The sequence below is a fragment of the Copadichromis virginalis genome, linkage group LG16 (genome assembly GCF_057382275.1).
Source record: "Copadichromis virginalis isolate Kocher_CV1m ecotype Utaka linkage group LG16, C_Virginalis_male_GT1.1, whole genome shotgun sequence".
NCBI lineage: Eukaryota > Metazoa > Chordata > Actinopteri > Cichliformes > Cichlidae > Copadichromis > Copadichromis virginalis.
This window is the reverse complement of record NC_140633.1, coordinates 17,837,983-17,850,023: the sequence shown is the minus strand read 5'-3', so window position 1 is coordinate 17,850,023 and position 12,041 is coordinate 17,837,983. Positions and strand designations below refer to the sequence as shown.

The following is a 12,041-nucleotide window of genomic DNA, read 5'->3' as shown; positions in this document are numbered from 1 at the left end:
TTCCCAACCTCAGCAGATGTTTGTATCCATATCTTGACTGCTTCTCTCTCCTCTGAGTAACTGTGATCATTCCCACAGCAGCAGGCTTTGTCACTTAAACATGCAATACCACCCAAAGCTGTGGTGAACTTTCATGTGTTCACAGGACCCCCAAATGCCAGAAGCAGAATCTGAAACAGAACACAAACTCCTCAACGGTCTAAACAAGTTGGCGGAAGTGTGAAATCGTTACAAAGTTTGACATTTCTTAGTGACATGCCTGTTACCTTGAGAGATTGAGAGACACATTGATGCACCTGCCTGGATTAAATAACAGGGGATTTCAGAGATAAGGACATGAATATGGTGAACGTGTACAGTAGTCAGAGTGGGGTAGATAAGATGTGTAGTTCAAGGATTTGTGGTTCAAGGTGGATTTATTGTAGTTGGAGTCTACAAAGATTCTGACAGTGAGTGTCACATCATCAGAGGCTAGTCTGTTTGAGTTGAAGATCAGTTGGTTGTTCTGTACTTGTGAACAGCTTTGTCCAAGACACTGTCTGGTGTTGACGAAAGACACAAATCTGCATGTAAAATACTAATTGACAAGTTACTGTTAGATGGCTGGTCCAAACATAGTATACCATAGTCGGGGTTTGTACCCATGTACAGTCTGACACTGAGCTTACCACCCTTTTTACTGCATTCTACCCACCACCCCCACCTCTTTTAGTGCCGCCAGGCCTGTGTCTGTTGCTGCCTCTCTAATAAGAAACATTTGCACCCAGCACCATATAACCCACTAACATATCGCTACCTCTGATCTAAGACCAGTAAACACAGTCAATGAGGCAAGCCTCAACCACTTTACAGCTGCTATATGGTCACATAGCCCTGAGTTGTCATAACCCCTCATGTAAAAAACCAGAAAGTAAAAAAGGAGTACAGGGGAAAACAGCACTCTAGGGACTCTTTAAATATGTAGAATGCAAATATATCATGCATTGATCTAATAATGTGGAAATATCAAACAGATGTTGTATGATGTAAACAGAAATCTAGAAGTTATGTGTGTATTTGGTTAGGATGTTCAGATTCCCATTTGTCGGAGCTCTCCTTCATTCGCTGTTGTGGTTGCTTGACTATATAAGCAGTGTCTTTAGGTTTTCATGAAAACTTTAATGCAAGTTAAATGCATGTTTAATGCAAACAACCACACTCACCATCTTTAATCCCAATGCCAAAACAGCAAATTAAATTAAGTTCACCATTTTTCGTCAATTACCAGTTACAATGTGAAAAATTAACTTTTTGGTTGTAACTGAGCAGAAAGTTAATCTTTATATGTTACAGAATTTACCTGCTGCTTCTGTCTTCTCCTACATCATCTATAAACACTGGTGACCTGATGCCACTGGAAGCTATTGACGCTCATGCCATTGTACTGGCTCCACTATGTTTTACAGATGATGTTTTATTCTTCAATGATGAGCTTTTACAGATCTTCTGTATGTGTTTTCTTCTTCCCATCATTCTGGTACATTTTGAATTTAGGGTAAAGATGGAGAATGTTTTTCACCTGGCTGGAAGTCAGTCCTGCCAGTTACTGACCAAAAAGCTCCCAGGAGTGGTCGATACTAGCAGCTAGCATCGACCACTCCTGGGAGCTTTTTGGTCAATTTTATCAAGAACATCTTATAATGGGATCACTATAAGTGCAACGTTTGTGAACATTCAGACTACACCCATTATGAAAATATTATTTTTAAACTCCATATGTATCATATATCATATCAAAGCATACGGAGAGTTATGAGCACATTAAAATTTAACAGAAGCGTAAATACCCTGTCTAATCAATGAGTCAGGGCAGAGCTATGGATGTAGCTGCACTAGTCACTGTCTTCCACATGTAGATTTTCCTTTGCACCTGGGCGTCCTTCTTATTCTTAATCATATAAACTACAACACCTGTAGGTGTATGCTGCCCACTTCAGCACTGGAGGAATTGCAGACCGGGTACATATGTGGCCTAAGGTATCCACTGTAATGAAAAAGTACAGTAGCGAATTCAGAAAGAGTATTTTTCTCTATGTCAGACTGCACCTAACTTTGATCTTGACTTTCAGTTTGATTAAAACTAAATGAATTTAAAGTTTCTAGACTGTAATTATCATGACTGTGTCATTAACGTGTTGGTAAAATGCAGTGCTTAACAAATTTGTCATGAATAACAAGAAAACACAAATAATTTATAAATCTGTCAAAAACCTGTTTACAGATTTAAAAAAATACAGTTATTTATTGGTCAAATAAACTAAATTCACAGTTTTGTATCCAAATTTGAGCTGTTACAGTGAGAAGTCAGAAATTAATCAAGCATGACATCCAGCCAAAGTATTTTTTCTGATCAGGAAATGAACTGTAGTTTGGCCACTTAATCAAAAAATAATAATTTATCATTTTTTGTCTTTTTTTTGTCTTTTTTCAGTAAATTGATTGGATATCTACTGTAATTATACCTTAGCATTTAAAATATTTTGATTAAAGGGTTACACACATTATAAAAACAAACACAAACATTTGTTAGTTACCAATATTGTTAATTTAGGGCGGCTGTGTCATAAACCTTACTCTGGGTGGTGGTCTAATAAATTAGTTATGCACTGTGTATCCTGTGAGAATCAGCTTTGTGGCAGTTCCCACTTTGGTATGTGTCTCCAGAGCCACATTTTGGCATTACAAAGCCAGCCACTCAAGTGTTGCAATGCAAAATGACCTCAAATTTGATTTTATTGTGCAAGGTGCTATTTCTGCTTGCTGAGTGTCAGTACATGCCACATATAAATATAAGAACTTTTCACATTCATGGCATTTCACACAGTCTTTTTCAGCGTGTATATTGCTCATGTTCCCATCATGATGCCGATGAAAAAGTGATTTATCGATTGGTACTTAGTATAGCGTTGTAACAGTTCCCCTGGTGCAGTGTGCATAGAATAGAATAGACTCATTTCATTTTGAGACTCGCCTGGATTCTTGGACCCGCTGTCTTTCTTTCTAGTTTCAGTGCTGCTGTTTTTCATCTCTTTCTCACCAGTTTTTGGTCCTTTAGATTTAAGTTCCTAAACGTATTGTGAGCTGTACCCATTTTAACGGGTCTACAATTTGCATGGGGTTGGCCGTAGTTCTCCCTTCAAACTTTGTCCCCAAGCCTTTTGTAAACACACTCAATGCCTGGAAGCACTAAAATGCTGGAAGCATTTTAAATTGGTTTTAACTGCCTGCTACAACTGCAACATCTCAGTGTAGATTAGGCCTTATTGGGACTGGAGGGCATGTGGAAGCGTAGTTGACAGGATTAAGTGGCTATTGAAGTCACTTTAGCTCCTTTAGAGAGCGAGAAACATGAAAAGAGAATAACTCAGCCCCTCTTTACAGAAGGGATATCCCCTCACTTGCTTTCTTTCTTTCTTTTGCCCTCCTCAGGCAAAGAAAGACACCAATCTACCAATAGGATCCTCAGACTTCTGATACCCAGAAAGAGTACAGCAATGTTAAAAGGTGTTTTCAGGAACCTTTCCATAGTTGCAGGAGCTGATGAATGTAGTACCCTATTATTTCTGTGTCTGCGCAGCAGATTCTAGGTCCTATTGTAGTTTTTAGAACTCTGTTTTTGGAGCTCCTGCTGTCGGTGTCTCAGGCATGCTATAAGAGGAACTTTTAGTGACATAGGCTTTCGTGATGGGTACAGATATAAATACAGCATTGGCAACTACAATTAAAAACAGTGTAAACAACTTCTTTCTCAACAGAGAAATGAACTGACAGTGACTCCCAGGCTTTGAGTCTGTGTGCACACAATTACTTTTGGGTTTTCATTCACACAGAATCGATTTATTTGAATATCACATTATCTCCACAAGAGGGCAAACCATATTAATGAGAGACATAAATATTTATTTATACAGAATGGACATCCGGTGCCCTGAGAGAACTCTGCTGTAAGAAAACATGAAACAACAATTGTTTTCATTAATGCAAAATGAGCAATACTCAGGAAGTGCTCAAATCCTCATGGATCTGTGCTTCATGAAGTTTCCCCCCAAGCTTCTCATAAGGTTTAATAAATATCTATTCAGTCAGCACATATCAGGTTCCAGAGTTGCGACCATATACCGTCAGTCTTTCTGGAGCTCAGCTGGGTTTTGAACTCTCTGCTGTCATTACAACACGATTGTTGTTAAAATGTTCCAGACCTGAAGTGACCCCACCTTCTTTGAGCAAAGGATCAGCAGGTATCGGGGAATTTCCTTCTCTGTTTTTTTTTAAATATTTTTTTGGCTCGATACCAAATGTTAGCTGACTATAATATCTATAATTTACTTACTACTACCACTGACAATGCAATTTGTGACTTCGTAACATGGCATACTTGCAATTTAATTTTAAATTGCATTATCTTTATGTATACTTAGTCATTTGGGAATTATGTGACTAAAAGAACACATTATTATGTAAAATTGATTTTTACCTTCAGAGCTCATGGTAGGAATAAAGATCCGCACTTTTAAGACAAGTTTTTCTGTGACTCAGCACTAAACAACAGTGACTCTGATACTCATTCACTTTCTGCCGTGCCTAGATATTCAGCAGCGTGGCAATAATTAGCATATGAGTGGCTCGGTGTTTGGGTGAGTTTGTTCTCACAAAGACTGCCAAAGCACAGGTCAGCGTCTCTCATTCACTTCAATGAAAAGCTGAAGGGCAAACAGAACTCCCAAAATGAAATGCATCCAGACTTTCACTCAAGTCTGAGTGAGTCCTCCTCACTGGATCTCCATGAGTGTTATAAACACTACATATATTATGAATGCAGCAACAGCCTTTAATTATTCATGGCCCTTAACTACTTATTGATACTGTGTGTGCTCATGAGTAATATATGCACCAGAGACATGAATTAGTGCATTCATAGTACACCTGCCTGCCATTTCTATGTATGTACTCTGTGCACCAAAGCATGTATGTTTATTTCCTTACATCATCATGTCCTTATGTATGTGTATGTTGTTGTTGACAGAAAGGGCGGGTGGCTCCGGGCCGCAGTCTGGCAGTTGTATGCTGAAGCATGGCGTCATCACTATCACTCTGCAGGCTCCTCTCTGCACTACATACCCCGCAGGGCAGTTCTCTACTGCCCTGGCAACGATGAGCGAAAATTGAAGAAACTAGCCTCACTGGATGTCGACTGTGCTGTGCTGGACTGTGAAGATGGAGTAGCCCTCAGCAAAAAGGTACATAAGTACTAAGATGCATGCTTGTAAATGAAATTCAGCTTGGTATTAATAGGATAGCGGGGAAGCCACAAACACTCCCATAGCTGTCTGATCTTGGATATATTTTAATTCCCATATCTCTCTATCAGACAGGTGCTTGGTCTTAATCACTCAAAGGAAAACTACCTAAGTGAGATGTTTATAACAAGCACATTTCACCCCATTATGATAGTATAAAGACAGCGCTCCCCCCCTCAACCGCATTAGAGTCATTTAAAACAAGGTGACCATGTCCCACTGGGATAGCAGTGGGAAAGCACCAGATGCAGCAGGTTAAAAGCATTCTCCTCCTGCCCACGCTACCTCCTCATTGGCCCTGCTGGACTTCCCATGAAATTGTGATTGGAGAGTGGGATAAAGAAGGGGCCCGGGCAAAAAGTTAACTAACAAAGGTTTTTAAGTCATGATAATAAAGATGATTGATATGGCTGGAGGCTGTTCCTGTAGTAGACAAAGACAATAAGATGATGGCCTGTGTGACTGACAGCTAAAACTGTGACCCTGCGATGGTGTTGGTGGGATGTAAGAGCTTCTGTCTTTATTGTGTGATAAAGGAGAATGTGGAGAGGAATGCAGCACTGAAGGAGCCATTCAGGCTTCAGATGCTGGACTGTTCCACTGTCAGCAGGTCCATGTCCCCATCTTCCTTGTGTTTAAGCAGAAGTGTTTTTCTCCAGCATATTCTTTACACCAACATATTCATTTCACCTGAAACATGAACATTTTGGGGGGCTGAATTTGTAGGCAACAATTGCAAATTCAGAATTTTGTTTTTCTCATTTTCAAAAGGTCTCCTCTGTGTTAGCTACTGCTGGGTTGTGCCTATAGCCCCAGTATGTGCTTTTACAAATAAAGTGAAAATGTACATAGCTACAGGATATACCCATTTATTCAAACTGCAGAGTAATGTCCCTCAGCAGGCATACCACTCTACCTTCCACTACTACTTCTCTGAGTAATTCACATAAAAATACCAATACATTAAATTCTGGAAAATAGTATTGTCCACCAGTAGTTTCCTACCTAATAATCCCATTACTTTCTCCTGTCTGCACTACACTGCAAAGCAGAACATAGCGTCAGAACAGATTTGAGCTTTTGACACTTTTTGACATGTTGGCTTTCAGCACAGTGTGCAAAAAGTCTTGTAGCCTATTATGTGTTTGCTAGGTCGTGCTGTGTAATATAAAAATTAGTAATATACTCAATAACAAAATGCACCTTCCCTACTGGCACCCTTTCTTCACTTTCCACACTCTTGGCGTCTTTCTCCACTGTGGCAATTGGAAATCCATGGGGGATGTTGTGTAGTTCTACCTTCCCTTAAGATGATATTTTTTCCTTTTCGATGAACAGTTCTTTGTGTGAATGTGTGTGTGTGTTTCTGTGTGTTTGTGGGTTTCTGGGAATACCACAAACATTTGTTTTGGATTTATAAATTTCTATGTGGAAATGAGTTGACTGAAATAATTGTTTTACTTTTCACTGTGTGTTTAAAAAAAAAATCTTTTTCAAATTATTTTCATTACATAGCCTGGGGGGGTATTTATCGCGATTTTTTTTTGACCCCTTTAAACCATCAAAGCCAGACTGACAAAATATTGTCTTAAGTCTGGCATTATTTTCAGCAGTTCTTGTGGAGAGAAGCAAAACACGTGAGGAAACAGGTGCTGATACAAATTTTTACATTTATTGTTTTTGAGAAATTAAACAACTAGTTAAAGGAGGTGAAAAATCTTGTCAAAAGGTGTTACATGCTTCAGAGGTGATGCACTTCTAATGATGCACTTCTAATTGATGCCTGCTGCCTACAGAGGCTGTGTAATGGCTCATATTTGATGCTTTATGGTTATATCTACACCCAAAGCATACTTTTATGCTTTTATGATTATTTTATTCAGTTATGCACGCATAAATCCAATAATTGTTCATTAGGCTCTCAGTGCTGCTAAAACACAGACGAATTACCTGACAGCTCTGTACATAAACACACCTGGAGTCAGTGAAAGAGAACTGATGCTGCTCTTTTGACGGACGTTGTGTAATGTGCGCACACAGGTTGGTTGAGAGACTATTTACAGTTTATTGACATGAAAACTCAACACACCACTAAAAATATTATTAAATATCTTCAAAGGAACTTTTCGTTTAGTGCCAAAAAAACGTTGCCTGTTACTTTTTTCTTCCACGTCTTCCTGTTTTTATGTGCTTTCTCTTGCGGCTCGTGGCTCACAGTAAGTTTAGTCAAGTACCTACATTAAAATTTTTGCCAATTTTTGATGCGTTTTGGCTCCTGCTTAGTTTTAGGTTTGGATGTGTTTGTTGGAAGTCGCTGTGCCAAAAGCATCTGCAGAGTAAATGTAACTTTATGCAAATCAGATGCAGATGCTGCTGCTGGACACGCATGCATCTTACTGCCCAAGTAAATACCAAGCTCGATTGAATAATGCACTGACACAGTTGTGTGTACCTAGTGAATGGTAATTTGCAGGAAGCGTTGGAAGCATACCCCGTAATTGCTTGTCAAAAATATTACCCTTACCCTGTCTTTTATTAACTCAGTTTGAGCTGTGCGTTGGGACCAACTGATCTATAAATGGATGAGAGTTAGCTATTACAATGTGGGTGTGTGTCTGCTGACAATTTCAACACCGTATAGCCTAGAAATTATTATCTTCACCATGACAACTGCACAGTCTGCACTGTGGGTTTGGCAAGGCATGCCAGGCTTCAACAATGTCCTAAAGTCTCATAATGCATATCTAATGGGAGCAAAGCAATGACCCAGCTTGCTAAATGCCATTCTGAACCACTGTTTTGGTGAATATAACAATGGCGAGATGGCGAAATGTTGAGTGCAGTTACTGAGTATGCATGAGTAGGCCTTAAATGGGGCTACTGCCCACCACCACACTCCTATTATGTGTTCATTAATGTATTCTTTTCATTATCTTTCACCTTCACCTTAAAACAGGAAAGGATGTTCATGACAAAAAGGTACGTGGTGAAAGTCACTCTGGCCCCCCCTCCCCTTTTAAATTGAAATCCAGGAATGCTGGCTTTAATTGCCTGCCACTTTGACTCTAAAAATGTCTGCACTCCATCTTGGCAGTAATGCTGGCAGCTTAAGAGGTAGGGAGAAAAGAAAGGGAGTAAAGGGTAGGAGCCACCCAGAGCTTGCTAACTGTCGCCACGGACCCAGAGGGGAAAGAAGGAGGAGGTGAGAGGGGAGGGAAGACAAGGCTGACTGCTCTAACACTCTTACACATATCATCATATCTGTATGATCAGTGGGGTGGAGGAAAAGGGAGGGCAGGTTGAAACCCCAGAGCGGAACTGACGGCTACACCTGTCCTCTCTCCTCCTCACTCCCTCGCCGTCTTGTTCTTTACCGTCCCCCTCTCTCGCTCATCTCCCCTCTCTAGGGTCCACAGGGTTAAGATTGTTTATGTCTCTCTCCCCCCATGTTCTGTCTCCGTCTCTTGGTGCCCTTTGGTCCAGTATTCCTCCTGGTGTTTCTCTTTCTGCCTCTCTTTTCCCCACATGGGTCCCTCCATCCTCCATGACTCCCCCCTGCCTCCCTGCCGCAGAGATTCTCTCCTAATCCCTGGAAGTTTGGAACTAATGAACTAACTGCTGAGCCGCTGCCACGGAGCTTGGTCCCAAACTATACTGTACTTCACACTCGATTTCCTCTCCAGATGGCATAGTGGCGCGGCCGGCACAACGGGGAGCACCTCTCACACACCCGCACGCGCCTGTAAATGCACACAAGACCAGCAGAATACAAACATGCACACATGCATGAGTGTGTACGTGTAGTCACATACGGACATTCGCACACAAGTACACACAGATAAACACATACACAGATTGTTACAGTTGGTATCCCACTGTACATCAGTGTCCTGCATTCATTTCAGTATGTTACTGAACTAGGAACAGTTGTTAGGGCTTGAAAGGAGGTAATTCACTTTAAAGTGTAGGTAGTATATACAACTAAATAGAAAGTCGGTGAATAAATGGAGTAATCAGAGCCCAAAGTAGTGTTTAAAGTGCTAATATGAACAGAAATCGGTCAGTAGTAGACTGTAAGATTAAATAAACAGAAGGTTGTGATTACAGCCATACACTGTACCTTTGGTTTTGCATTATTAAATCTCATTTATATATAATACTCTTACATTGGATGCACAAAGTCTTCAGGCCTCCATAGAATAAAATGCAAGGCAAACTAAAGCATTAACACATGAACAGAATATTGAATGTGACACTTTTACGACAAAAATAAACAAATAAACAAAAGTCTTGTTTGTTAGAGGGCAGTTGTCTATAGGTGGATAATAATGTCATGCGCCCCCTGTAGTCTAAGAAAATATGATTTTTTTTTTTACCAAATTGACCATATTTCACATTTTCAAAATGAGTAATCAAATTATATTTACAGCACTTTACATTGACTTTACTTTGTGCTCTACTTAGTGACTTAGGAAGTGATGGTTAAGTGCAAATGACAGCATCTAATTCGTAATGCATAGTGTTAAGCCAGACATTTCTCTCTCTTTGTCTTTTCTCTGTAATTCTGTTTTTACAGTAACACTAATATCCACTGGTCTTGGTACTTTCAGTTGAATGACACATTGTGGAGTGGATGTCATCATTATAGTTGTATATTAACTTTATCTCATTGTCAGTCAATGCATGAGCTATGGTCTATGCATGAACTGTGTCTGACACCAGAGAATTGCAACTTAACATAAATTATGCAGCCAACTGTCAACTGATACGTGACCTCAGTTCACTGCTCACTGTGTTGTTTCAGAGGACACTCAAAGGCCCGCTCCCTGTTTAAGTGGATTCAAATGAATAAACTCTTGACAGAAAGTGCTCCTGGGGAATAATGGTAACCGGTAGAATTATGAATGCTAAACATTTCTATTTATTGTGTATTATACAGGATGGGACTGCACACGTATTTACATCCTTGTACGTGTGCTTGTGCATGTGCTCTACACCTCAGAAGACCCCAGAGACTCCAGAGAAACTCCCAGTCTGTCTGCCAAAACTCACAACTGAGATGTAATGCACTCCGCCAGAAAGCAGACCCTGTCCTGGCTATACGAGAAATACCATCCAGTCCAAACCTTACTGTTTAGAGTGCGTGCGTGTTTTAAGTGTCATTTGTCAGGAATCAATTGGTCTGTTTGTTGAGAGTACCATGGGTAGAGTAACCAAGTGGTCAGGGTGTACAAGGGAGGGATAACAGTCCTGTGATTAGCATCCTTTGTGATGAAATGTTGATGTATTTGTTGATTTTTTTTTTTAATTTATAAATTTTTTAGCAGCAGTACTTTTGTGTGTCTGTTTTTTTTTCAGTTTCAGAAGTTGTACACTTGCTATTAACAGCTTTTTTTCGGCCCCTCTGGTTGCGTTTTGAAACTCATTTGTGCTACAGCTTCAGTGGACTGAGTGCGAGGAATGAACCTGAGCAAGGCAGTGGAAAATGCCGAGATGGAGAACAGAGAGGTCCTCTCTGCCTCTCATTATCCTGTTACACTCTTGTGTTTTCACTGGCCAGCACCACTCTGTGCTACGTGGCTTGCGCAACCCACCCAGTGCTTAGAAAGTAACCCAGTATGAGTAGTGTTGATGGAGAGGAGTACAAGGCGATGAAAACATTAAAGAATGGGAGGAAGAGAGGGGATGGAGCAGATGGGAGGATGAGATGGGAATATACTTTAGCTCTTATTTCACAAGAGATTTAAATATAAAATTTAATATTGTGTTTAAGTATTGGTGGGCATTAAGGGAACAAGAACTTGAATTACTAGTTAGCGCTATAAATAACATACACTAAAACCTATGAAAAAGTTTCTTGCTCTAAATCATAATCACTTGAAAATAACATTTGTATATATAACAGTGAAAAATGGCAATATAAGTTGAATATGTCTGTTTTTTGCACATCTTAAATGTATGTCTTATTTTTTTTAAATATATCGTTCACCAGTTCTTGTTTTCTTTTATTTTCTTTTTGCTTATTTGTCCTTTAATTGTTTCATCTATTTTGGGGCAGATACTAAATTGTAGTAGAGGTAAATGAAAATCCACTAGAAAAAGAGAGCATATTTCTCCTTTACTGGCTTCTCTTCATTGGCTCCCTGTTAAATCCAGAAATGAATTTAAAATCTTTGTCATCATATACGAGGTCTTGAATATTTAGGCCCAATCTTTTTCTAAAGACCTTATAGTACCATATCAACACAATAGAGCACTTCGCTCTCAGACTGCAGGCTTACTCGTGGTTCCTAGGATATTTAAAAGTAGAATGGGAAGCAGAGCCTTCAGCTTTCAGGCCCCTCGTATGTGGAAGCAGCTCCCAGTTTGGATTTGGGAGACAGACACTATCTCTACTTTTAGGATTAGGCTTAAAACTTTGCTTTTTGACAAAGAATATAGCTAAAGCTTGATCAGGTGACCCTGAATTCTCCCTTAAGTTAAACTGCAATAGGTTGTTGGGAGCTTCCCACGATGTGCTTCTTCTTCATTCACCTTTTTCACTCAATGTCTTTATACAACACTCTGCATTTAATTCCACAGCATGTCTTTGTCCTGTCTTCCTCCCCTCACTCCCAATCAGTCATGGCAGAAGGCCATCCCTCCCTATCCAGTTTCTGCCGGAGGTTTCTTCCTGTTAAAAGGGAGTTTTTCCTTTCCACTGCC

At 39.9% G+C, this 12,041-nt stretch overlaps 1 protein-coding gene across 1 annotated transcript in view; it reads left to right on the top strand.

Moving 5' to 3' along the window:
- clybl (citrate lyase beta like) overlaps nucleotides 1-12,041 on the top strand; it is a 68,297-nt gene that overhangs the window by 33,339 nt on the left and 22,917 nt on the right. The window contains exon 2 of the mRNA XM_085435663.1: nucleotides 5,063-5,276. Coding sequence (XP_085291789.1) covers nucleotides 5,063-5,276 — 214 coding nt within the window. The remainder of the gene's footprint in view (nucleotides 1-5,062; nucleotides 5,277-12,041) is intronic.